This window comes from Hyaena hyaena, unplaced genomic scaffold (assembly GCF_003009895.1).
Source record: "Hyaena hyaena isolate Hyena2069 unplaced genomic scaffold, ASM300989v1 scaffold_14, whole genome shotgun sequence".
Taxonomy (NCBI): domain Eukaryota; kingdom Metazoa; phylum Chordata; class Mammalia; order Carnivora; family Hyaenidae; genus Hyaena; species Hyaena hyaena.
This window is the reverse complement of record NW_024080646.1, coordinates 5,460,796-5,488,730: the sequence shown is the minus strand read 5'-3', so window position 1 is coordinate 5,488,730 and position 27,935 is coordinate 5,460,796. Positions and strand designations below refer to the sequence as shown.

Here is a 27,935-nt window from a genome sequence, read left to right as displayed (position 1 = left end):
GACCCTAAATGTCTTTTTAATTTTTTTTAATGTTTTTACTTATTTTTGAGAGCAAGAGAGACAGAGTGTGAGTGGGGAACGACAAAGAGAGAGGGGAGACACAGAATTCAAAGCAGGCTCCAACTCATAAGCTGTGAGCCGAAGTCCGACACTCAACCGACTGAGCCATCTAGACACCCCAAGTGACCCTAAGTATTATAGTATATGATATTTTTAAAAAATATCTTTAATGTTTATTTTTGAGAGAGAGAAAGAGCAAACAGGGGAGGGGCAGAGAGAGAGAGGTGCAGAGGATCTGAAGCAGGCTCCAGGCTCTGAACTGTCAGTACAGAGCCTGAGACAGGGCTCAAACTCATGAACTGTGAGATTATGACCTGAGCCAAAGTCAGACACTCAACTAACTGAGCCACTCATGTGCCCACAGTGACCCTAAATATTACAGCATATGATTTTTTAAAAAAATTTTAAGTGCTTATTTTTGAGAAAGAGAAAGAATGAGCAGGGGAGAGGAAGAGAAAATGAGGAACAGAGGATCCAAAGCAGGCTCTATGCTGAAAGCAGTGAGCCCAATACAGGCCTCAAATTCACAAACCATGAGATCATGACCTGAGTTGAAGTCAGATGCTCAACTTACTGAGCCACTCAGGTGCCCCATATAGCATATGATATTAAGAATACATTGCACTTTGGCTTCTTCCTTGAATATTATCCTTCTTTTGGTAGCATTGAACTGGAGATTTGGTAACATTGAACTTGAACTGTAAAGGGAAAAATTCTGTACTCAGCACTAAAAAATCTGGAGTCAGTTTTATAATTCCTCACATTATCATTATTATTTTAAAAAATGTCCAGTTATGTTTTCATTTGGAATAATCAGTCACTTCCTTTTACTCTTCCAGCTGTTTCCTAGGTACTTCCCATTGTCTTAATCTGAGTTATTGCTAATGCTTTTGTAGCATTATGTATGTCTTCTATGATTGTGAAACTTTATCACCCATTTTTATGTTGATTTAATATTTTTATTCTGCACAATATTTACTTGTTCTACATATACATATTTGTTATATTGCTCCTTAAACTATAAATCAAGATTTATCAAGAGATTGAGATTATGTAATCCTCCATGTACAATTGGGCATTTCTTTATTAAACTAAAAAAAAATCTCTTAGAAAATATAGTTTTCAAGGTTTTCAATGATGAAAGGAAGATAACTTGTTGAGCAGGTGCTAGTTAAGAAGAGGCAAGATTTCCAGGCATTTGGTGCTCTGGAGAAGGGCTAAATGTCCATCTCTGAAGTTATTCCATTGTTCTCCATGGTTAAGAAGTCCCATGGTTAACTGCGCTTGCTGGTAGTTTTCTCCCTTCAGCAAAAAGGAAGGGTGAAACAGCTATTGAATTTGACTTAACTGGTAACACAGCGTATTTCTCCTGCAAACCCACCCTATTTTGATCATGTGTGGTTCTATTAAAAAATAAATTGCTGTTGAGTTAGAAAATTTAAATGTTTATAGCTGTCCTAATGGAGTGTCTTAGAAGGTCGGACACAAAAGTAGTATTTCAGGAGAACTTTATTTGACAGATCTTGTTGATTTTTCTTCTACTTACAATGTTTAATTGCATAGCATACATATACTTTTGTGTATGTACTTTTTGAAAGAAAAGAATCTAGTAATTGAAAGAAATCTAGTTTGTTTTTTCTAGTTTTATTGAGATAGAAGTGACATATAACACTGTATAAGTTTTAGGTGTGCAATATGATGATTTGATATAGGTATATCTTGCAAAATGGTTACTACATATAAGTTTAGTTGATATCCGTCACCACATATAGTTATTAAATTTCTTTTTCTTGTAAAGAGGAACTTCCTAATTTAAATCCATGATATTTAGTTTCTTATTACCTACTTTGAGAAAGGTTGTTAAAATATAATTCCAACTTTTCCTCCAAATCATAGGAACCTCTAACAAAGCTTTAATAAATGCAGCCATTCTGATGGAAATCTCTGAATATTACTCATTGCTACCCAGAATGATGTAAACAGCCTTCTTTGCTATATAGATGCAGCTCAGCAGCTCAGAGCCACCAAAATCTCATATGGAGCTCAAAACTAGAAGTCTGGGAAACCTGATAGTAAGGTTGTATGCATCACCCCTTCTCTGCTTAAGAGTCACTGGATCTTGGCTTCCTTTTCCTGGTGAGCCCAGATGCATGCTTAGGGTCCTTCTCAACCAGTCTTCTAGGACTCCCTTAAGAGAGTCCATCACAGTTGGAATTCCAGATGAAATTTAATATCTGTCCCTCTCCTTGATGGGATAACTAGGACTATGGTATTTTCAAATTGCCTATCTTGAAATGAGATTTATCCAAATTGAGGAGTGTAGGATTTATCCTGACACAGCTAGATACTGAGTTCTGGTTCTGACCTTTACCAGCTGGGTGATAGTGCGCAAGTTGTTTAGCTTCTCCAAGCCTCAGTTTCACTGATGAAGTGAGACAAGGTCCTACCTACTTCCGAATACTAAGGATTAAATAAAATATATTTTTTAAAGTTTATTTATTTATTTTGAGAGAGAGAGAGTGAGAGTGTACATGAGAGCACAGGCTGGGGAGAGGCAGAGAGAGAAAAGGATAGAGAGAGAACCCCAAGCAGGCTGCCAGCATGCACCTGCTGTGGGGCTCAAACTCACAAACCATGAGATCATGACCCGGCTGAAACCAAGAGTCGGGGGCTTAACTAAATAAAATAAAATAATTTTTATAAAGTATTTAGTGTACATCTAGCTCAACAGCTCTCACACTTTTAATCCCAGAATCTAAACTGAGTTTTGTTTATTAGACTATGTTTATTAGAAACTAAGACTAAGAAATGTTTCAAATATATATTAACCTTGAAAGTTAAAAAAATAACCCATCATATAGTCAACATAAATAACATTTTGGGGAAAGTAACTATATTCTCCCAAAAAAGGCTAGTGAAAAAAGTGGTTTATCTTCTTCCACATTCAACTGTTGCAATATTACACATTATACAGCCTCTGAAAAATACTACTGTACACATATGAGAGAATGAGAGGAAAAAAGCAAATACTATCTTAGTAATAAGTTTGAAAAGAGTTTTGAACTCATGAACCCCAGAAAGGCTCTTGGTGGCCTCAGAACATACGTTGAGAATTGTTGGTATAGCCAGTAGTAAGCACCCAGTGAATTGTTGTTATTGATATTCATGGAGATTTTTGTAACTAGCAAGAACTATATAAATATTAGTTATGAGAAGTAAAGGCCTCGGCTTTAGAACTTCTTAGTCTATACATTCCTAGAGGGTCTCAAATAAGATTGTGATTCATATTAAGGAAAAAAAGGGGTGCCTGGGTGGCTCAGTCAATTAAGCATCCGACTTCGGCTCAGGTCATGATCTCACGGCTCGTGGGTTCGAGCCCCATGTCAGGGTCTGTGCTGACAGCTAGCTCAGAGCCTGGAGCCTGCTTTAGATCTTTGTCCCCCTCTGTCTCTGACTCTCCCCTGCTCATGCTGCTTCTCTCTCTCTCTCAGAAATAAATAAAACATTTTTAAAAAGGAAAAAAACCTGATCTTTAAAATAAATACTAATAATGCATAAATGAGTTCTTTGGGTTTAAAAGGCTCAAATCTTGCTTTCAGGAATCTGTCAAATATATTATCACAAAGATTTCTTTCTTTCCTTTTTTTTTTTCCCCAAGAGAAGAATTTCCTCCTATTCTACCAGGGTAAGAAGATCTTAGTAGAGAGAGCAGTACCTAGATATTTACTCTAAAAGCACTGATAGAGTTGTTATGGGATCATGGTAGCCCACTAGTGTTAAGGAGGAGGAGTGGCCCCATTGTCATCATGTTAGGCTTCGTGATTGACAGGTCAATCTTGATTTACTGGTCAGAGAATCTTGACTTAAAGCATTTATTACTGTTTGATTCTCAGATATAAGATCCTCTAAAGGGTCTTTTTGAAATGGGTTTGGATTATAAAAACAAAAAGCAAAAGTAATGTAACAGGTAAACAAGTTGTCTTAAGTATAGGTAGAGTTCATATATGTGTCTTAACAAGATATATGAGTATAGCTTATATCAGCTCTATGTGTACTTTGCAGACAGAGTCCTCTAATTATATAAATTTTCTCCTTTCTTCTTCTTTTTCTTTGGGGGGGTGGTGTAGACCATGGGGAATTCATATGCTGGGCAACTGAAATCTGCTCAATTTGAGGAAGCTCTCCACAACTCCATAGAAGCCTCTCTCAGATGTAGTAGTGTGGTTCCACGGCCAATTTTTTCCCAGCTGTACCTGGACCCTGACCAGCATCCTTTCTCATCTGCAGGTAAGTTTCTCAATCCCACACATTTCTAGATTCCTTTTAAAAGAAGTGGAAACCCCGAATCTGGTGACCTTTTAAATAAATTGATTTAATATTAGACATTGCTAGTCTCCCTGTCCTCTGATATCTTTCAGAAGTATGATTTTTCTTTTGGTTATTTTTCCATAAGCATCTTTTTATTAAATTAGCTGTAATTTATTTGCTCACCCAGATGTAAAACCCAAGGTGGAAGATCTGGATAAAGATTTGGTACACCGCTACACTCAAAATGGAAGCCTGGATTTTTCTAACAATCTAACAGTTAATGAAATGGAAGATGACGAAGATGATGAAGAAATGTCTGATTCAAATAGCCCACCAATTCCCTATTCACAAAAACCTGCCCCAGAAGGGTCTTGCACTACAGATGGTGGGTTTCTTTTCTTCCTTCCTTCTTTTCCCCCTCCCTCCCTCCCCCTTTTCTTTCTTTCCTTCCTTCCTTCCTTCCTTCCTTCCTTCCTTCCTTCCTTCCTTCCTTCCTTCTTTCTTTCTTTCTTTCTTTCTTTCTTTCTTTCTTTCTTTCTTTCTCAATTCCTCTTTATTGTTTGGCTAGTTTCCAATCGTTACATGTGGTGCTCAAGGCTGGAAACCAGTAATTACAGAAAGGAATGAGGAATGATTATGGTCTCACTGACATTATCTTCTGTGACTTCACAGCAGGTGTCTATAAGAAAGACAGGTATTATCGCTTCATTTTATAGATGAAAAAAGTGAGATTCACAGTGGTTGAATGACTTCTCTGAGATGATATGTGGCAAAAGCAAGCCTAGGCCCAGGCCAGAGCTTTTCCTGTAAGAATGCTACTATTTCAGGCACATTTTAAGTGTCCTGTCTTCCTACTTCTTTCTGTTCCAACCTCAAAAACATTAATGGAGATATCAGATGTTTTATATTTACCTTTTCCATTTATTTTGAACATTCATGCAGTGTACTGTTATCTGTAGAAGATAAAAATGTACATATTTTGATAATCCCGTTTTATTTATTTTGTTAACCTCCACTTCCACTAAGGCTTTAACCACACTTTAAAAAGGAAATCTTAATGTAAAACATCTTCAGTATTTCATGGTTTTGATGAAGTCACAACTTAAAATATACTCTCTTCCTTACATTCAGTATCTACAGTGCTATTTTCTGGCCATCTCAGCCTAATTGGTATGTGGATTCTACTTTATCCATATTAGTCAAAGTACAGTTTTTATACCCAGATTGACTTGGACCTGGGGTGTTTACAGTGCATGCAAATCATAGGGGTGAGGAGTGTGGAGGAAAGGGGTAAGATTTCAAGACATTCTTCCTACACAACTTGAATTGTAAATAATTTGGGATAAACTAGAGATTCAAATGTGCAAATCCAGATAAACGAGTTTGCACTGTTTAGAAGTTTTATTATTTCTTGACTTTCTTTTCTTTCTCTCTTTTACTCTCCCTTCCTCTTTTTTTAATTTTTCCTTTCCTTTCCTTTCTTTTCTTTTCTTTCTTTCAAGAAATCTGATAAGCTGTAAAAAGCTCAAAATCCTTAATCCTATCTGCACTATTTCTTATAAATTTGCTTCCAGATGTGATTAATTTCTTTTGTCCAGATTTAATATTATACATCAATTTACTAATAATTCTTAGTAAGGTAGGCCTTTAAACCTATATGTGTAGCCGGTGACTGGATTAAGTTTTCACTTAGCTGTTTTATATCCATTTTTGTGCCTTTTATTTATCAGTCAGGTCATACTTAATAGTTAACAACCAAATGTTGAAATTGTGCTTAAAATATTACTGGATTGTCATTGAGAATCTTGTTATATGTAAGAATTAAATAGAACCAGAGTCAAAGCTTTAGAGAATAATTCTGAAATATCAAATTTTATACCAAAAATGGGGGAGGGGCTCCCCTGTTTTTCCTGTGCTCTAAATATGTTTTTAGTTTGCCTTTTGGGGTGCTGACACTGGTATTAGTAACAATCAGGTATGTTAAATGTTTTAAACCAATATATAAACTCAGTGATCTAACAGACAGCAGCTATTTATTGAACTTTAAAACATGAGAACACTACTCTTACCATGAGGCGGTTATGTAAAATGTAAGGGGAGAGTAATAGTTAATTTTAGAAATGAAGGGAAAGATATGGAGTTGCAGTTTTTCTGGGGGGATAAACAACTATTGCACCCAAGCATAAATTCAAATTCTAAGACAACCTGAAAACACCAGCCATACATGTAGATTCCTTCTTATAATTAATTGCATGTCCATATTTTTCTCCCTTTAATTCACCTCAAGGTGGCCATTAAAAACAAAAACCATAGTTTGTAATTTGATAGTTTAAATTTTGTCCATAGCTCTTTCAATTTGGTTCATTCTAGGGTAGTTCTAAGAACTATCTCACCCAAAGACAGAACGGTCCTGAAATATTTCTTATAGAAATGACAATGAATTAGGGCAATATAAAGCCTGGACTTGTTTTAACATACCACCTTCCCTTCATGGGAAATCCTCTATTTACCTAAGACTTAACGGAAGGTAAAGCTATTTTTAGAGGCAATTTAGATAAGCAGATACTTAATACCTGATGGGCTTCTGGGGGTTACCATTCAGATGTAAATTTTAGTTGCTAATTTCTTATGTAAATTATTGGAATAGTGTAGGTTCCCACCCTGCTGGGAGGCAGTTGATTGTCTAAAGGGGTGAAGGGCAACCAAATTTGAGGCCTCCAAATACTGCTTTGATTACTTTAGTTTGTGTTTACAGCTGTTTCAGTAAACTTTCCCCTCCCCCCACTTAGATTACTCTGTAACCTTCAAGTTGGAGATAATTGGAGAATGCAAATCTGGTTCTGTGAAGTGAAAACGTTAACTATTTTCTTAAGGAAATGCAGATGAAATTTACAAAGAAGAGCCCTCTACCATTATTCCTTTTTTAAAATTAAACTAATTTGCTGCAAAGGTCTTGGGGTTAATGGCAGCATTTCAGTATTACTCTCAGAAAACAAAGCTATTTAGGGACAAGTTTGTTATTTGTGTGCCCACATCGATAACTTATCTTTCTTTCCTTGCGTACAGTAAACAGGCTTAGATCCTTCCTTAGGGCACTCTTCCCAGGTCTTCCTAAAAAAATGTTCTGTCTTTCTTTCAGGATTAGTTCAGATGTGATTCAATATTACCCTACGGAGTGTAATAAGATATCTTTTCATTTTGTTTGAGTTTTTAATTGAGATTGAGTAATTGATCTTTATTATATTAATAATCTGACATATTTCTAGAGACTAAAACTACCTATTACACCGGGTATTTGGATCCTACAGATCTTCCAATATAATCACATTTCATAGATTCTTTAGCTACCCACTCTTCTTTTCTTTACAGACACGCACAGCTTATTTTTATTCTTTAAGAAAAGGCTAAATATTGCTCTTTGCATAATGTTTTTTTCTTATTTAGGGATCCCTCATAATATATTTTGTATATAATTGGCTGATCTGAATCCCCCCAAAAATTAGGGTTTAGAAGAAACAGATAAAAGGTGTCACAGCAAAAAGCCAGATCTTTGCCAGGTGAGTGTATTTTCAGAATAATTACAAACTCAATGTAGGAACTTCTTGATGTGCAGCCATTTCTAGCCTTGGATTGATTTCTTTTTTGGATTACCCTGTTGCTGGACTCAGCCTTGCCTTCTCTTTCTCTATTTTCTCTCCTCTTAATCAAATTGGCTGAGTGGCTTGTGTTGGCAAGTAACATGAAGGCAAGAAGATAAAATAGGACATTGTAAAAACAGACTTCACTTTTTAAGAATAGCTTTAGATTTAAAGAAAAGTTGAGAAAATAGTATAGAGTTTCTATATATCCCTGCAGTTTCTTCTACTGTTAACATCTTACATTATTATTAATTTTAATAATAATGAAAGTTCATAGTTTATTTGGAATCCTTAGTAGTTGTTTTTTTTTTAACCTAATATCTCTTTTCTGTTTCAGAATCCCTTCAGCATACTAAAATAGAGTTAATTGTTATGTCTTCTTCGGCTCCTCTTGGCTGTGATAGTTTCTCAGATTTTCCTTATTTCTGATGACCCTGTCAGTTTTAGGAATCATTGGTTGGGTATATTCCTCTACTGGAATTTGATGTCTTTTTCCTGATTAGACTGGGGTATGGCTTTGGGGGGAGGAGGATCACAAAAGTAAATTGCCATTTTCATCATATTGTATCAAGGGTACATTCTGTCAACATGATTTATGAGTATTGATATTGACCTAGATCATCTGACTGAGGTACTGTTGTCTCTACTCTTTCCCCCCACTTGCCATACTGTGGGAGAAAGTCACTATGCTCAGCTTACACATTAAGAATGGGGAATTATGCTCCACCTTCTTGAGAGCAGAGTATCTACATAAATTATTTAAAATTCTGCATGGGAATTTATCTTTTCCTCCCCTACTTATTAATTTGTTCAGTCATTTACTTGTATTATTATGCACTCATGGATGTTTATTTTATGTTGAGTTATAATTCAATACTACTTTACTTTGTTGCTCAGATTGTTCTGGTTTTGGACATTGGGAGCACATTCAGTTGGTTCCTGTACCCCTTTTACATACTCTTGTCATTGTGGCTTTTTTTAAAATCATAAAATAAGACATTTTCTCTTTTTATTGTCATAAGCATCCCTTAAAATTTTTTTTAGGAGAAGGAGACTAGAAAACATGGTTCTCCTAGGATCCAGTCATTGTTTAATAATTATTACTTTTGACCTCTAGGTGTCCTCATACCAAGGGCTGTAGTAAAAACTATTTGTATTTCTTAATTTGAGTGGACTGTGTAATTTTCTTTTTTTTGCCACAGAAATCACTTCAAAGTCATCTCTCTTCTACAGAAAATCCTGCTTTCTTAAGATATTCTCCACACTGAGTCCTCTGGACTGTATCTCTGTTAAGCCCAGAACAAAAATTGTCCTTTCCCCCTTGATCTCCCTTTGCTGCAACGTACTGCTTTTATTTTATTTTATTTTTTCTAATAGTTTATTGTCAAAGTAGTTTCCACATAACACTCAGTGCTCATCCCCACAAGTGTCCTCCTCCATGCCCATCCCCCCTCCCCCCCACATCTATCAGTCCTCAGTTTTTGTCAGCATTCAAGAGTCTCTCATGGTTTGCTTCTCTCCCTTTCCCCCACCATTTCCCCCCTTCTTCTCCCCCTTGTTACTCTGTCAAGTTCCTCCTAATCCTCCTATACGTGCAAACAGAGGGTATTTGTCCTTCTCTGCCTGACTTATTTCGCTCAGCATAACACCCTCAAGGTCCATCCATGTTGCTACACATGGGCAGATTTCATTGTTTCTCATTGCCATGTAGTATTCCATCGTATAGATAAGCCACATCTTCTTGATCCATTCATCTGTTGATGGACACTTAGGCTCTTTCCATGTTTTAGCTATTGTTGAGAGTGCTGCTATGAACGTTGGGGTACATGTGCTCCTATGCATCAGCATTTCTGTATCCCTTGGGTAAATTCCTAGCAGTGCTATTGCTGGGTCATAGGGGAGTTCTATTGTTAGTTTCCTTAGGAACCTCCACACTGTTTTCCAGAGGGGCTGTGCAACGTACTGCTTTTAGAGATCTCATCAGAAGGATGCCTGGGTGGCTCAGTCAGTTAAGTGTCCTTGGTTTCAGCTCAAGTCATGTTCCTGTGGCCTCATGGGTTTGAGGCCCACATCAGGCTATGCGCTGGCAGCACGGAGCCTGCTCAGGATTCTCCCTCTCTCTGCCCTTCTTTGCACTATTTCTGTCTCTCTCAAAATAAACAAATAAATAACTTTTTGAAAATAGAAATCTCATCAAAAAAATTATGAATTTTAAGGATCTGTCATCAAGTATGAGGTAGGTGAGTGCCAGTAGACCAAAGATTCAGACTACTTGTTGGGTAATAGAACTCAGCAAAAAAAGACAAGGAAGAAGTAATAGGAAAGTGTCCTACATCAGACTGAGGGAAGGTGAAGCATTATATGAGTTAGAGATGTTAATGAGGATGAAGAAACATCTAATTTGGAGTTAAGAAACCTGGGTTTTAGTCCCACTTTCTCCAGTTACTGAGTTTTTTTAATTTGGACCATTTTCTTAAGCTTTATAGTCCCTAGTGTCCTAATTTACATATTAAGTAGATTAGTGTTACCCAATCTTTGACTCACAAATTTCTTTTATACTAATATGTAGTCTTTTGAACTCCTTTTTTTGGAGGGGGGTGCCCAAAAACATATTGGTGCATTTTATATAATTTTATAATTTAGTGAGTGGGGTTGGGATTTAATCTAACTTTCATGTCTAGCAAGAGCATCTTTAGACACATTTCTAAAATGTAACACACTCAGTGCTCCCTGAGCTTTCCATCATTAACCAACAATGTATTATGAGTATATATTAAGCAAAATATCAATACATATGGCTGATAATAAAAACAGTTGTGTGAAAATCAAAGCCATACACTGACATGAGGTTGAAACAAGTGAGTCGTGAGTTCATTCAACTGGTTTCCACTATCCCTCCATGTGTAGCAGGGAAGGCCCTCAGAACATTGTTTTAAAAGTAGGATATTAGAATTATTATTCATTAATTTTTAGAAATTGGTAATGGTAACTATTTGATTTTGACTTAATAACTTCAAGTATCACGGAATACCTGTAAGTCCCTGGGAGTTTAATAACTACCTGTTGAGAGATCTTAAGGTTCTATGTAGTTCTGATGTTCTAAAAAGCTCATAATAATTTGAAAACTCATATGAATTGGCACAGACTCATCATTTCATCTACTCTACTCTTTCTAATATGGGGTGTGAGTCAATGTCATAGAAAAGTTGTATTACTACTTCTTAGTGACAGGGAAAGCTCCCTAACCATCTGTTTTCCATCAATAGACAATCATGAACTTCTCATTACTGAATTTATATGCATCTTTTGGGAAGATATATTCCACCTTTTGGAGAAAGTCATGATTAAAGTGCTATTTCTTTTTTTTCCTTTTTTTTTTTTTTTTTTTTGATAAAGAGAGAGAGCGTGTGCGAGCATGTGCACAAGCTGGGGAGCAGCAGAGGGGGAGAGAGAATCTTAAATTGGCTCCAAACTGACTGAGTCACCCCGGCGCCCTTAGATCTATCTTTATATAGCAAACTTCCCATGTCTTACATCCCTAAACATTACTGAACTCATTGTATAACACTGCATAAGTTCTCTAACCTTCCTGAGCCTCAGCTTCCCCATCTGTGGAAAGGAATGGTAGTTGTTAAAAGGATTAAATACAATAATTGGTCCAATGGTTAGTACCATGCTTGGCTTATATTAAGTGCTCCATAAATTTTTCTGCCATTGATATCATCATCATCATTTCCCCATTTTCAAGCCTGTGAGCTCTGTCATTTAAATGGGGTGGGGGCAGCAAAAAACTTTTAGCGCTTTTATGTATGCATAGCTTCCAAAAACTAAACTAAATAATATGACTCGCATGTATAAATGACTGTTTTTCAAATAAATATAGATGATATTGTGACTAATAAAATGTAGATTCATTTAAAATTGTTAAAGAATTCACAGTAACATTATGCTTTTGTTTTTCTCAATTCACAAACACTAAAAGTTAAATTTGAATTTTTTAGTGTTAAAGGGGGCCTGTAAGCTTGAGATGGTTGAACCCCATTGTTTTATCATTTTATTCTTTGTTGACTCCCTCCAATTCCATGATGTCTGCTTGTGAGGTTTGATGAGCTGTGCCGTATGGTAGATTTATGCGCACAACAACTTCATACAATGTTTGAATTTTTTTTTTAATTTCTCTTATACTGACTGATTGCATCCAATTGTATGTTGGCATTTGGTGAACATCATACTACAAATTGATACTGGAAGAATTTAGCAGGGTTATTCTCTACTTTGTAATGGCCGATGATGCTGGTCTCCTTAGGTTTGTATGTGGAGATTTAGGTGTCCACCGTTTATCTTATGCAACTCTCTGAGATAGTATTTCTTATACCTGTATTTACCCTCTTTTGGCTGCAAGTGAAACCCAACCCAACTGAAATTAGCTTTAGGTAGAATAAAGACATTATTCAAAGAATTCCTAAGCAAAAGGTTTTACAATCCAACCATGGGAAAGGCATATACAACTGGGTTTCAAGAGTTCACACACTGCTGGAACATTCCCTTGAAGCCTCCTGTCTGCTGACAGACTTCTATCACAAGTCAAGGAACTGAGCTGTCACAGATCAAGCTAAGCCATACACTGTCTGGCTCCATGTTTGGAATTCCTAGAGCAAAGGCTTTGATTGTCCTAGTTTATGTCAGGTGCCCCTGACTAATCAAGTATGGCTGGAAAGGTGGGATATTATGGTGGCCAGCTTGGATCAGGCGCTATCCCCAGTCAGTCTAGAATATCCCCATTCTCCAGGGGAATCACGTGATTAAGAGTTCAAAGTGGTCTGATTATCTCCCACAAGATGTGAAATAGGTGCTTTGCGGTAGAAAATAGCTGTCCTCTGTAATATTGTTTTGTGATTATTGGTTCCTTATACATTCTTCCAATTAGACTATAATGTGGGCTCTTGGGGGAAGATATAATTGTTCAATTATTATCTATCCCCAGGCCTAGGGCAGCATCTGTTACAAATGATTTTTAATAAATGATGAACTAATTAGTTAGTATAATATGTTTTGGTTTACAAAGTGGTTATGTAAGGTTTTGTTATGTGTTATTATGCTGCAGCTTACAAAAATGACCTCACAGTTCTGAATTCTAGTTCTGGCCCATTCATTTATGAGCCACCAAACTCTGAGGTGCAGTCTCTTCCTTTATGAAATGAAAGCCTCTTTCTTCTATGACAGTCACCATTTATAGAAGTGAACTTGCTTTGAAAGTATAAAAATATTGTATTACAGGCACATAAAAATTACATACATTTTTCAAAGTTATTTGTGTATTTATCCTTTGCTTACTTGTGGATCAGAAAATACAATGTCATCAAGGGTGCCTGGGTGGCTCAGTCAGTTAAGCATCCAACTTCGGCTCAGGTTGTGATCTCACTGTCCATGAGTTCAAGCCCTGTGTCAGGCTCTGTGCTGTCAGTTCAGAGCCTAGAGCCTGCTTCAGATTTTGTCTCCGTCTCTCTCTCCCCCTCCCCCACTCACAATCTGTCTTTTTCTGTCTCTCAAAAAATGAATAAATGTTAAAAATTTTTTTAAAAAAGAAAGAAAATATAAAATCATCAATGTTGGCTGAACTTGTCAGAAACATCTTTTTATGTGTTTTCAGCTCCACTCAGGGGAAGGGGACACATATGATAGATTTGTCTTTGAGTTGGAATATATGGACTTTAAATTTAGTCCTGGTGATACCTGGGTGGCTCAGTCAATTGAGCATACAACCCTTGGTTTCAGCTCAGGTCATGGTCTCACAGTTCATGAGTTTGAGCCCCACATTGGGCTCTGTGATGAAAGTGTGGAGCCTGCTTGGGATTTCTCTCTCCCTCTCTCTCTCTCTCTGCCCTTCCCCCAGCTTGTTTGCTTTCTCTTCCTCTCTCTCTCTCAAAAAATAAATAAATAAACATAAAAAAAGTAAAAAGTAAATAAATCTAGTCCTTAATAGTGATTCCCATAGGCAAATGGGTGAAAGTCTACTTTCCAAATGGGTGATAAGGAGACAGAACCTTTCTAAACATTTTACTGTGTCATTTTTACCATTTTTTTAGGTTTTTGTCAAGCGGGAAAGGATTTACGTTTGGTATCTCTGTGTATGGAACAAATCGACATCCCAGCAGGATTCCTCCTGGTCGGGGCCAAATCTCCCAATCTGCCTGAACATATCCTCGTTTGTGCTGTAGACAAGCGATTTCTACCAGATGATCATGGGAAAAATGCACTTTTAGGTGAGTATTTCACACCTATAAAATTCCTTCCGAGATGAAGGAGTTAAACTACAAGTTTAAATTATCACAGGGGTGCCTGGGTGGCTCAGTTGGTTGGGCGTCTGACTCTTGATTTCAGCTCAGGTCAAGATCCCAGGGTTGTGGGATCAAGCCCCACATGGGGCTCTGTACTGAGCGTGGAGCCTGCTCAAGATTCTTTCTCTCTGCCCCTCTGCACAATGCACACACTCTTTCTCTCTCTCTCTGTTTAAAAGAAAAAAATAAAATTAAAAAAAATGTTAAATTATCACGGATTTTTTAAAAATCACCGAATTAATTGAAAATTCTATAGTTTAACTCAAGTTTTCTTTTAGCAACTTCTTAAAAATTAGCTTTTATTTTTTATTCATTATTAAAACACCTTCCTTGAAGAGACTTTTTTAAGCCAAACATAAAGGATGGCATGCGATTTATAAAAAATTAATTCTGTGTAAAGCAAAGCAGGATTCACTCTGTAGAGAGTCATTGATCTGGACCTGATGTCAAGTCAACTCTCAGTTATTCAACTGCGGATTATCTGCTTTGTAAGTTTTTCTGTACCTACCATTATTTCTAGCTGTATTTGATTGATGTGATTCATATGTTATATTTAGCATTAGGTCAACCACAATAACCATAAAAATATACATATGATGTCAAACATATTACTGTATCTTGGAATTGTTTTATTCTCTGGTATTTGAGTGTAGACTTTTTTTTTTCACAACCTAGCTTCCTTAAATCAAAGGAAGACTGGATTTATTTTTAATTAATTTTAATAATTAAGAAGACAAGATGACACATGAGGTTTGTTGCTTTTTAAAATTTTATTTATTTATTTATTTATTTTGCTTCTGTATTTCTCTGGAGTTTCTTTTGTTTCTAAGAATTTCTTTTACCATAGATACAGTCAGATAGATGTCTTTGGTGCAAATAATAAAAATGAAAGAGAAGAGGGCAAAGAGCTTTAGTTTGATACATGTTTCCTAGTTACACAGTGTCATCAGAAAGTCTGGAAATACATACATCAGTATCCTGAGTTAGAAAATGACCCTGTCCATGCTTTATAAAGCTTCCTTAAGTTATAATTTCAAAGCCTTCTCTTGGTTCATAGGAAAAGTGATAATTTCCATAGGCTTTCATAAAAAGATGATAAATTTATTTTAGTGAAATTGAGCAGATGGTTTAACACAGAAGCCTAATGATAAAGTTTATAAGTTGGACTAAATTAACAATTAGTTTCTAGGTATCTGTTTGTTCACTCATTCATTCAACACTATTTGTTCAGAAGGTATTGTGTGACAAAAATGATGCTAGGCTGTGTTGTGGGGACACAAAAATGTTAAGACACAAGCTAGTAATCTAGATGGCTGTGGTATAACAATTTTGGGAAACTTTTTTTTAGCATTTTAAAAGCATCATAGTGTTGAGGTGCCCGGCTGGATCAGTGAGAAGAGCATGCAACTCTTGATCTCAAGGTCATGAGTTCTAGCCCCGTGTTGAGTGTAGAGATTGTTATAAACAAACAAACAAACTTAAAAAAAAATAAATAAAAGCATCATAGTGACATCAGATGGAATAGCTTACATATGACTCTGACCACAGACAAAGAAAAATCTCTCATGATGCCTTTTTGCTTAATGATTCTTCATGACTAGAGGAATCCTCCTAGAATACATACTGAAAGGACACAACAAACACCATTAGAATAATAGATTTTCAGGGGCACTTGGTTGTCTCAATTGGCTGAGCATCTGACTTGATTTCAGCTCATGTTTCCAGGGTCATGGGATCAAACCCTGCATTGGGCTCTGCTCTGTCTCTGAAAGAGAGTTTCTCTCTCTCTCTCTCTCTCTCTGTCTCCTCTCTCCCTCTCCCCCTGCTCCTTTCCCCCACTCACACACTCTGTCTCTCTATAAAAAAGAAAAAAGAATAGATTTCATAATTATATGTAATAAGGAATATGAAATCAAAGACCTTAGACATTGGAGTTGGAACTGGAGTTAAAATTAAAATCCCAGGTTTGCCACTTAGTATTTTCAGAATTGGGACAAGCTACTTTTCCTCCTCAGGTCTCAGATTTCTCATCTATATAAAGAGGTAAGTGATGCCTAACTTACAGGGTTGTAAAGATCAAATGAGATAATGTTTATAAGGCACCCATCCAGCACAGTGCCTGACACAGAGCACTTGCTCTTTAAATGGTTATTATTATGCTTTGCTATCATATTTATTAATACCCTTATAGAAATGGAATTTTGCTTACTTTCTCTAGCCTAGTGAATGGACATAATTTTTTACTAACCACTTTCCAAGTGAAAGTGTAGTGTAGCAATATGGTAGAACTTTTCTCTTAGATAAGCATGTTGTTGAGGTTTTTATTTGTTAATATCCATCCAACATTTCTTACTGATGATAGATTATTTTCGTATGCATTAAAATATAGTGGGAAATATTTTAAGCTTCAGATATGTTAGAATCCCAGTGAACTCCAATACGATTTTGTCAATTTTTTATATAAGTGATGCAGATCAAAAGACTGAGGTAATTGATTTAAAAATATATTGAGGGGCACCTGGGTGGCTCAGTTGGTTGGGTGTTTGACCTTTGATTTTGGCTCAGGTCATGATCTCACAGCTATGGGATCTGGTCCTGCATTGGGCTCTGTGCTGCGCGCTAAGCATGGAGCCTGCTTGGGATTCTTTCTCCCCCTTTCTCTGTCCCTCTCCCCTGCTCATTCTCTCTCTTTCTGTCTCTCTCTCTAAATAAATGTACATTTTTAAAAAATATATTGATCCAGTTGGCAGTTCGTTCATGTGTCAAAAATAAAAAAAAAAAAAAAAAAAAAAAAAAAAAAAAAAAAAAAAAAAAAAAAAAAAAAAAAAAACAAAAAACCCCAACTAGAAAGGTAATTTGTCTGTAAGAGGTGTTATTTTTTGTGATGATGACAACAAGAACTTTGGGCAGGTAAAGTCTCTCTTGAACCAAGACTGACACTGAAACCGTAAAGAGTTTAAAAATTGAGCTGTAGGATTTTTTGTCGTTAATATTGTTAGTTCTCATCATTAATGTGCCATTTCTGTTCTTTGAAGAGTATCCAGATCCTTTGCATTTCTTCCTTTGTATATTCTCTTGCTCTTCACCTCAGAGAATAGGCAAAAGAAATTTGTTAATTTTCATTCTCACACTAATCTTTCATGAACTGCTTAGATCTATCAGATAAGCCTCTTTTAGGGGGCACCGTCTTTAATTATTTTGGCTGAAATGTTCTTATATCATATACTGTGTGCTACATCTGCCTGACAAGCCAGGTACTTTTCCACCAAGGCATGATGATCACACCACAGTGTAAGTTACATGGAAGTAGTGGTTTTGTCTCCTTTGTTCCATGCTAAAAACCTGGTGCATGAAACAGTGTCTAGTATATGGTAGAGTACAAGTATTTGTTGGATGGATGGATGGATTTGTTGGATAGATGCATGGATGCATGGGGAAATCGATGATTAGATGGCTTGGGAACTTGGTGAACTAGGTAGCCATTGGCGATTTCTTTTTTTGGCCTGTAGTCCTAAGGTATTGGACAGATGTTCTCAAATGCAATCCATCTCTGAATATATTGTAAATAATTTATGAATTGTCTTTTTTAATGTTTATTTATTTTATTTTTGAGAGAGAAAGAGAGAGAACACACACCAGTGGGGGAGGGGCAGAGAGGGAGGGAGACACTGAATCCGCAGTAGACTCCAGGCTCCGAGCTGTCAGCACAGAGCCTGATGTACGGCTCGGACCCACAAACTGTGAGATCATGACCTGAGTCAAAGTCAAATGCTTAACCAACTGAGCTACCCAGGTACCCCATGAATTATCTTAATGTTTATATTTCTATAAAGTAACAGTAATAAACTAATTATGTAAATTACTAATTTTATGTAACTAATCAGAAGGTATGACCATCTCTGGTTTTCCAGTTTTGCATCATGTCTGGTACATAGGTAGATGCTCAGTAAGTAATTGTTAAATAAGTAATAATAAATTGGACTGCCATTTCTATTGATTGTTAGAATTGATTGTCAGCATTCTGCGATTGGTATGTTGTGAGATATTCTGTCTTTAATCCTTTTATATCTTTGTTAATTAGATAACAGGTTGGCTTAGGGGTTTATAAAGAGTGTATCATTTCATCAGTGAATTTATTTCACGTTAGTCATTTATATAAAGAGAAATTGTATGTATGGAGTTTGGATTGCCCTTTCTCATTTTTTGTCCTTGTTCACTACATGGCAGTACATATGTTGTGTCCTCCTCGGTCACAACTAGAGGAACTCACATTCTTTCTCTGTGACTTTTCTTTTGTATTAAGGGATTAATTTCCAATTAAGCAAAGGATAGCCTCTCATCCTCTTAGCCTTCTCCATTTCTTCTTTCTGTGTCCCCTGCTCTACGCAGGTCACTGAAAGTTTTATTTTGTTTGATTAATCTGAGTGAGAATTGTTTGGATGTTAGATCTAAAGGAATAATAAGCTAGTTTGAGTATAGGGGGGTGAATAAAGAGGAAATGGTACTCTCGGGGCACTCATGTGAGAAAATACAGCTAGCTGTCATTGGAACTGGAACGTTGACAATGCCTGGGCTTGCCCATCACTGTCCATGCTCTTGTCTCTGCAGACCACCTTCCTCTTCACAGTTGCCTATTTTTTCTCTCCCATCTCTTAGCTGACAGGTGGTTAGACGTACCTGCAATTTGGATTCTAATTTTACAAAACCTTACAAATTTAGGGTCCAGTACCATCTGACTGATTCTTTTTGTATTTATTTTTAAATTCCAGGAAAGGGGCACCTGGATGGCTCACTTGGTTGAGCATCTGACTCTTGATTTCATGATCCCAGGACTGTGGTATTGAGCCCTGCATCAGGCTCCATACTAGGTGTGGAGCTTACTTGGGATTCTCTCTCCCTCTCCCTCTCCCTCTGCCCATCCCCTTTCAAATAAAAAACAAATAATAAAAAAAAAAATTTATATTGAAAAATAAATAAAATAAAATACCAAGAGAGATATTCTGACTATCCCATACTGGGTCAGATATTAGCACAGTCTTATCAGCTGTGTCCATGAAGGCAAGTGCACATGGTGGGTAGGACGGTAAAGCAGGGTCAGCAAGTTCTCTAAGAAGGGAGTGTGGGGGAAGGAAATCATGGACATTCTAGGACCAAACTTTTTCATACTTTTATATCGACTATATGAATTCTATCACATGATACTATCCACTCTATTTCCTTAGCCATTAAACTTAGAGCAGACTTTAAATTACTTTTGGTCTTTCACTATTATAAAATAATTCTGCTAAAAAAATTGGCATTTTTCCATGAAGTTAGGAAGTTATTGGGTCAAAAAATCTGAATATTTCTATACTTTTTATATGTAAAAGTATCGCATCAATTTACAAGTCCACCAGTAACTTTGGTTTCCCTTCTTTCAGGGTTTTCTGGAAACTGTATCGGCTGTGGAGAAAGAGGATTTCGGTATTTCACAGAATTTTCCAACCATATTAACTTGAAGCTCACCACCCAGCCAAAGAAGCAGAAGCACTTAAAGTACTACCTAGTCAGAAGCTCCCAGGGTGTACTGTCGAAGGGACCTCTTATCTGCTGGAAAGGTAGCGTCATCTTCTGGGAGAGAAAGGGAAGGGAATGAGGATGTTACAGTAATGACAAATGGCCTTCTAGGGTTCAGAATTGGGTATGATATACATAAATATCCCAAATTCAGAAGACTGTCCAAAGATGTAAAGTTCTCTGGCAGGTTATTGGTCTTGCTTCTTTCTATTTTTAATAGAGACTATCCAGGTTTAGAAAAAGTGCATGTCTCTTGGGGCACCTGGGTAGCTTCAGTTGGCCCCACTCTTTCTTATAAACATTAAATTTTTAAAAATTAAAGAAAAAGTGCATGTCTGTTTATATTTGTCTCTGGAGGGTGGCGTGCAGGAGTCTTTCTAGCTCTTCTGTCACTTAGAGAGGACCTCAAAGTGTTATTTTCCTGGTTGGATGCTCTTTCTATTTTATTTAGGTCCTTTGGTAATTCTCAAGCATATATAGTTTTCTGTTTTCATTAGAACTAAACATACTTTGAACAAATAATGCTTTCTTCATAATACCTTAATACCTCAGGGAAACACACTATTAAGTTGGCAAAGTTTTTTTTTTTTTTTTAAGTTGAGAAGAACTTAACTAACTTACTTCTAGATGTGAATCCAGTTGAAATCTCACATCTTCATGTAGTTGATAGGATTTACCACAAGTCCTATTCATTGTTCTAATACAGTGGAATATCTAATCCTTATTCTTTTGAGCAGTTACTTAGTTGCTGAAATTTTTCTTAATTATAAATATTATTATATTATTAAAACTGATGTAATAATTGTCTTTAATGTCTCCATTTATTGTCTGTGCAAGATTTTGGCCTGACCATAAGAAATAACATAATAAATCCAAATTATAAATGACTACAGGTTTTCCTCTGAGTCTTCCACTGTAATTACTCCTGGTTACATTTTAAATGACATTATATAATTCCTCAGGAAATGGCTGCATGTTCCAAGAGAGTCACAATCATCCTGAATGGCCTTTGAAGCTTCACATTTTAAAAAGATCTTTTAAAAGATTTTCTTTTTAAGTAATCTCTACCCCGAACATGGGACTCAAACTCACAATCCTGAGATTAAGAGTCACACACTCTACCAACTAAGCCAGCCAGGCATCTGAAGCCTCACATTTAGCAGTTGCTATTTTAGAATTGGGATTGTATATACATACGTATCCATATATGCAGATATGCAGACATATAATATCAATATAAATGTATGCATATAATACACATAGTGTAGAGATGTATTTTTAGGCCAAAGTATCCAGGAAGGATCCTAGCCAAGATGGTCATAGAAAACTGTGTCCAACCTTGCATATATCTGATAAACTTGGAAGCTCTCTAAAGGACCCTCTATAACTAACTGTCATTTACAACCATTTATATTTCTTTTTCATGTGATACCTTTAAAAACTAACATAGTATATGGGGCGCCTGGGTGGCTCAGTCAGTTGAGTGCCCAACTTTGGCTCAGGTCATGATCTCGAAGCTCATGAGTTCGAGCTCCGTGTTGGGCTCTGTGCTGATGGCTCGGAGCACGGAGCCTGCTTCGGATTCTGTGTCTCCCTCCCTCTCTCTCTCTCTCTCCCTCCCCCACTCACTCTGTCTCTCTCAAAAATAAATAAAACATTTTTTAAAAAATGAAGATAGTATAACAGGTAGTATAATTTAGTTGGAAGTAATAGCTCCACATGATTTCATAGTATTTGCTATCTACTTGGCTCAGTTCAAAATACTATTAAAGTACTACATTCAAGCTCCATTAATATTGGCTTACCTAAAATGAAACTTGGTGTTGCATGATCAGAAATCACTTAGAATACTGTGTACCTACTTCCTTTAATACAAGCTAAGAGTAATAAGAATTTGAGCATTTTTAGAGCACCTGGGTAGCTCAGTCAGTTGAGCATTGGACTTTGGCTCAACTCATACTCTCCCTGTTCAGGAGTTCAAGCCCCGCATCAGGGTCCCTGCTATCAGCACAGAGCCTACTTGGGATTCTTTGTCTCCCCGCCCCCTCTCTGCCCCTCTCTTGCTCTCTTAAAAATAATAAATAGACTTTAAAAAAAAAAAGAATTTGAGCATTTCTAACTTTTTTCCTCTGCCTATAAATTTGTCTTTACTTCAGCTTTTGGACATAAATTAAAGTTGAGGTGAGAATATTGAAGACGGCCTACATGGATTCTAGATTCCTGTTCCACACTAAATTGATCCTGAGGAAAAAAAAAAAGTGATCCTGAATAGGAGGTTAACTGGTGTTTGAAAGCTTATTGGTTTAAAAAAAAAATAGTTTACTTATATTTTAGCCTCAGTCTTATCCGTAAAACTAGCCTGATTATATTGGCTATAAGTAATTTTTCCCCTAGAAACTAGTCTGTAAAGAACAAAAGTATGATCTTTTTTCTTTTTTCTTTCTTCTAAACGTGACATCTGGCCCTAGGAAGACAAAGTGAATTCACCATCTTGAACATTCTGCTGGAGTCAGGATTAGGTTCCTCCAATAAGGAACATGGTTGCTACTTAAGGAGCAGTAGTTTATTTTAGAGATTTTATGGATTGTGTTCCCATCATCTGCTTTGATTGGGTATTGGTCTCCTTCCATAATATAATTCTTACTCCTTCCTAGAATGTAGAAGCCGACAATCCTCTGCTACTTGCCACTCTATGAAACCAAACTCTTCAGTATCATCAACTGTGACACCAGAAAATGGCACAACTAATGGATACAAATCAGGATTCATTCAGACAGGTATGGGATATTTTCTTTTTGAATTTCAAGCAGCAGATGTATATTTAGTGGTGTACTTTAAAACTTACTGTTGGCTGGTTTGAATAGAAATACTTTAAAACAGAAGTATTACCTGAGTTACTGTTAGAGTTAGAACTCAGCACTGAGATGGGTCAGTCTGTGGTGAGGCATAGGACCTGTCTCTAGAAAAGTCTGACAGTGGGCAATAAGTAGAAATCTAGACATGAGGAAAGTCTGTCTCATAGCTCTCAGGTGGCATAGACTGGGGACATAATTCAGGAAGACTGGAGTTCCAGGGTAAGGCTCTAAATTAAGCCCACAAAACATTACAGGGAGTACTCCTCCAACTGTGATACTAAAAAAGGTCTCAAGGTAGGACTGAGGATCACAATGGAAGAATCCAGGATCTAGTTTCTAGTGGTTCAAGATAGAGGCTTGGTTACAAATAACCAGATAAAATTGTAGTGCCTGAAACCAGGTTACACTATCAGGGCAGGATCAGCAGAAGGGCCAGTCTGACACTGAACAGATAAGTTGCCAGTCTAAGGCTTCTAAAAATTCCTCCAGTATAGAGGACTGTACTGGCCCAGGCCCCAAGGGCAGGATAAGGCTACAGGTGGGACTTAATGGTTCCAGGTGGCTGGAGGGCTGTAACCGAAAAGATCACTGCAGATAATATTTAAGAAAATTATTTAGAACCAGCCTAGGTTATATCTTAGGCAAGAAGGAAAGTATTTTAAAAGAATCTATGAATTGTTTTTCAGTTCACTTGTTTTTTTGTAAAGCATTATTTTACTCATCTGATATGCAAACATCATAGTATAATGTACTTTGCCAGTGTTCCATTAACCACAAGTTGAAAAGAAGGCTGTCTTCATTTATTTCACTACTTAGCATTCCTCTTTCAAACTCGTGAAATTTTGATGAACTGATAAATTTTTCCACTTATTTTCAAGAGGTAAGTAGTTATTAGAAGACGTTGGCAACAATAGCAGTGGTAACAAGGCTAACCTTATTTGGGGCTCTTCTAGCTATGTGTCTGCACTCAGCTAAGTCTCCCTCATCCTGGATTTAAAAGGTCTGATTTTTAAAGTGTCCAAGAGATTTAGATAGAGGCTCTAATCTAAGAGAAGAGGGCATATCTCTTTAGAATAAATGAAAGAACACCATGTTACTAGGTATTCAAGAAAAAAAAGTTGGCACTTGGCTCTTGGCATTGAATATTAATTAGCCCTCATTACAATAATGATAAACCTATATGTCTTTACTAGAATATTATTTTAGTAATTTATTTTCTTCCATTAGACCTTGGGACTAGTGAAATGTAATTTTAAAACTGTACTATTAGGGGCACCTGGGTGGCTCAGTCCGTTAAGCATCCGACTTTGGCTCAGGATGTAATCTCACAGTTTGTGGGTTCAAGCCCTGCGCTGGGTTCTGTGCTGACAGCTGGCTCAGAGCCTGGAGCCTGCTTCAGATTCTGTATCCCTCTCTCTCGCTGACCCTCCCCTGCTCATGCTGTCTCTCTCTCTCAGAAATAAATTTTTAAAAATTAAAAAAAACTACACTATTAAAAATGAATAGTTACTTTATTACAATAAATACTTATGAAGTATTTACTGTGTTCTAAAACCTTTGTCAGATGCTGGAAGGCAGAGTTCCAACACTTGACCAATGGCTCTGATGATTTAAAAACCTCTCATAGGGAGGATAAAAGCACAATAAAACAGGTTACCTTTCTTAAAAGGGACAGGTAGCTATGTAAATAACCAGTTAGTTGTACCTGAAAAAGATGAAAATATGTTAAAATGTTAATAAGCAGTAATGCAGTTTTAATTATATTAGGAAATATATTTTGAGAACAAATCATGCTCTGAAATAGAGGAAATCAAGATTTAGGCTTTAGCAAAGCCCCATCAATTGCCATGAAGATACAGACAAGGCACTGACTGCCTCACAGTGAACACAAGTGGCCAAGATTTATGCCCTTATTCTTAGTATCCCTTGTAAGGGTGAAAGTAGTAATTTGACCATGAAATTAGCTATTAACAGTTAGATACAATCCATAGAATTAATAGAAGAAAGTACCTTTAATAGTGAGGCTTTGTATCTAAAATTTTCTTCTTTACGAATTAGGTTTATGACTCTTCAACAGTAATTTTTTTCTTCCTACACATGGTGAAAGCAATAGGCTTTAAGCATTTCGTGTTAGTGTTATGAAATCATTGCAATCATTAGAGTATGTAGCATCTCCCTAGCTAATAGAGATTCATCTTTCTATAGAAGATTGCTTCTTTTTTTTTTTTAATGTTTTTAATGTTTATTTTCTGAGAGAGACATAGCACGAGCAGGGGAGGGGCAGAGAGATGAAAACATAGAATCTGAAGCAGGTTCCAGGCTCCAAGCCATCAACACAGCCCGATGCAGGGTTTGAACCCATGAACCATGAGATCATGACCTGAGCTAAAGTTGCACACTTAACTACCACCCAGGTGCCCCTAGAAGATTGGCTTCTTAATCTGCAGTCAGTGACTGCCTGTAATCAACATTTCTTAGCCTGAAATGTAGGTAGGCACTTTGCATAGTGTTTGAAGAAAGGATTAATGTACTGTTTACACAATTTTGTCTTGAAGTTTGGATTTTCTCTTCCGTCTGGCTTTCCACTTTTCCCTTGCTTATTATTTTCAATATATTTATGTCAACAATTCAAACTTTAGTCAACAATTCAAACTTTAGTCAACAGTCTCAGTAAATAGTTTCTCATTGTGGCTGAAGATGGCTATGTAGTTACCTACCTACACTATACCCATGCACCCCATATAAATACACACACACATACATGTTTTGTGTTTAACACAAGAATTCAATAATCAATTAAAAAAAAAACTTTGCCTACCTGAAGATCCTGAGTTTCTTTTCCATATTTTCTCCTTCAAGTTTTATTCCTTTATCTCTTGCATTGAAATCTATGAACCATTTTGAGTTAGTTTCTGTGCATGGTGTGAGGTGAGCATCTAAGTTCATCTTTTTGCATGTGAATATCTGATTGTTCCTGTACCATCTTTGAACAGACTACCTTCTTGTCAGTGAATTGCATTTGTCAAAAATCAATTGACCATAAATATAAGGATTTATTTCTGGAAAATGGATGAATGGACCACATCAAAATTCAAGACTTTTACAGTTAAAAAGGCAACATTAAGAAAATGAAAAGACAAGTGGCAGAATGGGTAAAAATGTGTGAAACACATATTTAATAAAGAATTTGTATTCAGAGTTTACAAAAGCTCTTATAACTTAGTAGTAAGAGGACAATAAGTCAAAACATGAGCAAAGGATTTAGAATAGACACTTTTCAAGCACTATATACAAATGGCTAATAAGCACATGAACAGATGCTCAACATCATTATGGAAATACAGATCAAAACCACAATGAGATAATACTTCACACCCATTATAATCAAAAAGACAGATGACAGTAAGAGTCTGTGGATATAGAGAAATTGGAATCCTCCATACATTGCAGGTAGGAATGTAAAATGTGGCAGCCACTTTAGAATACAATTTGACAGATTCTCAAAAGTTAAATATAGAGATGCCTGGGTGGCTTAGTAGGTTGAGCATCTGACTTCAGCTCAGGTCATGATCTTGTGTTCATGGATTCAAGCCCCACATTGGGCTCTGTGCTGACAGCTCAGAGCCTAGAGCCTGCTTTGGATTCTTTGCCTCCCTCTCTCTCTCTGCCCTTTCACTGCTTGTGCTCTGTCTCTCAAAAAGAATAAATAAATTTTAAAAAGTTAAATATAAACTATTATATAATCCAGCAATTCCACTTCTGAGTATCTACCCAAGAGAGGTGAAGACATATCCTCACAAAAAGTTGCATGCAAATGTTCATAGCAGCATTATTCATTATAGGTGAAAATTGGAAGCAACCCAAATGTCAATCAACTCATGAAAAGGTAGACAAAAATGTGGTGTATCCATATAATGGAATACCATTCAGCAATAGTAACAAACTGCTGACACATGCTGAACCATGAGTCAGCCTCAAAAACACTATGCTAAGTGAAAGAAACCAGACAAGAGAGACCATATACTATAGGCTTTTGTTTATGTGAAATGTCCAGAAAAGGCAAATTTATGGAGAGAGGATATAGATTAGTGGTTGCCTCAGACAAGGGATAAGAATAGAAATTAATTAAAAATAGGCATTTGGGTTCTTATTGGGGGAATGAAAATGTTTTAAAACTGATTTATGATGATGATTGCACCATGTGGTAAGTTGCTAAAAATAATTAAATTACGTATGGGTAAATTTTATGATATGTAAAATATACGTTGATAAAGGTACGGGGACAAAGATTAAACAGTTGCTCTGAGAGAAAGATGAAATCCTTTGGAGTGGCACTATTTCTTATTCAATGCAATATAGTCTAATTTATTGAATATCTACTATGGAATGAGCACTATTTCAGACCAGGTAGTAAATAGCACAGGACCTGGAGTCAAAGTCCTGGTATTCAAATAATGCATCTGAATATATTTGCTGATGCTTGGGATAAGCCATTCATTTGTTCTGTGTCATGGTTTCTTTGTTTGAAAAACCAAAAATAACAGCACCTATTTTGCAACTAAGAATTAACTCAGCCTTCCTAACTACCATACTTCTATTTGTATGACATTCTCCCCAATTATAATTGTTAACTATATCATATGTTAGAAGCTCTATGTTTATTTGTTTATCCCTGTACCCCTTGTACCTGGCTAATGTCTAGATACAAATATTTGAATTCCAATTTTTATTCAGATTTAAAGTTAGCATTTGAGAGATTATTAATTTACTGGTGTGTACGATTTTCTCAAATGAAGATAATATATACTTATCTACCATTAGGAGGAAACATGTTTTTATGCCCAAGCCTATAGGCAGGATATGGATGAGCCACCCTTATGATTAATTGGATTAATCTCTGCCCTTATGATTAATTGGATGATTTTTAAGAACACTATTAGGCAGGGCCATTTAAAAATTTTTTTTAAATATTTATTTTTGAGAGACATAATGTGAGTGGGGGAGGGGCAGAGAGAGAGACCGAGACACAGAATCTGAAACAGGCTCCAGGCTCTGAACCGTCAGCACAGAGCCTGACTCAGGGCCTAAACCCACAGACCGCGAGATCATGACCTGAGCCAGGGATGGCACTTAACCAACTGAGCCACCCAGGCACCCATCAGGCAGTACCACTTTATGAG

General features: G+C 36.5%; 1 protein-coding gene across 5 annotated transcripts in view; it reads left to right on the top strand.

Moving 5' to 3' along the window:
* Positions 1-27,935, top strand: part of GREB1L (GREB1 like retinoic acid receptor coactivator) — a 278,552-nt gene that overhangs the window by 141,780 nt on the left and 108,837 nt on the right. For all 5 annotated transcript variants that reach the window (XM_039218028.1, XM_039218050.1, XM_039218040.1 and 2 more), the window contains 5 exons: positions 4,188-4,347; positions 4,556-4,753; positions 14,093-14,269; positions 19,765-19,941; positions 22,555-22,677. In XM_039218028.1, coding sequence (XP_039073959.1) covers positions 4,191-4,347; positions 4,556-4,753; positions 14,093-14,269; positions 19,765-19,941; positions 22,555-22,677 — 832 coding nt within the window. In that variant the 5' untranslated portion in view covers positions 4,188-4,190. The remainder of the gene's footprint in view (positions 1-4,187; positions 4,348-4,555; positions 4,754-14,092; positions 14,270-19,764; positions 19,942-22,554; positions 22,678-27,935) is intronic.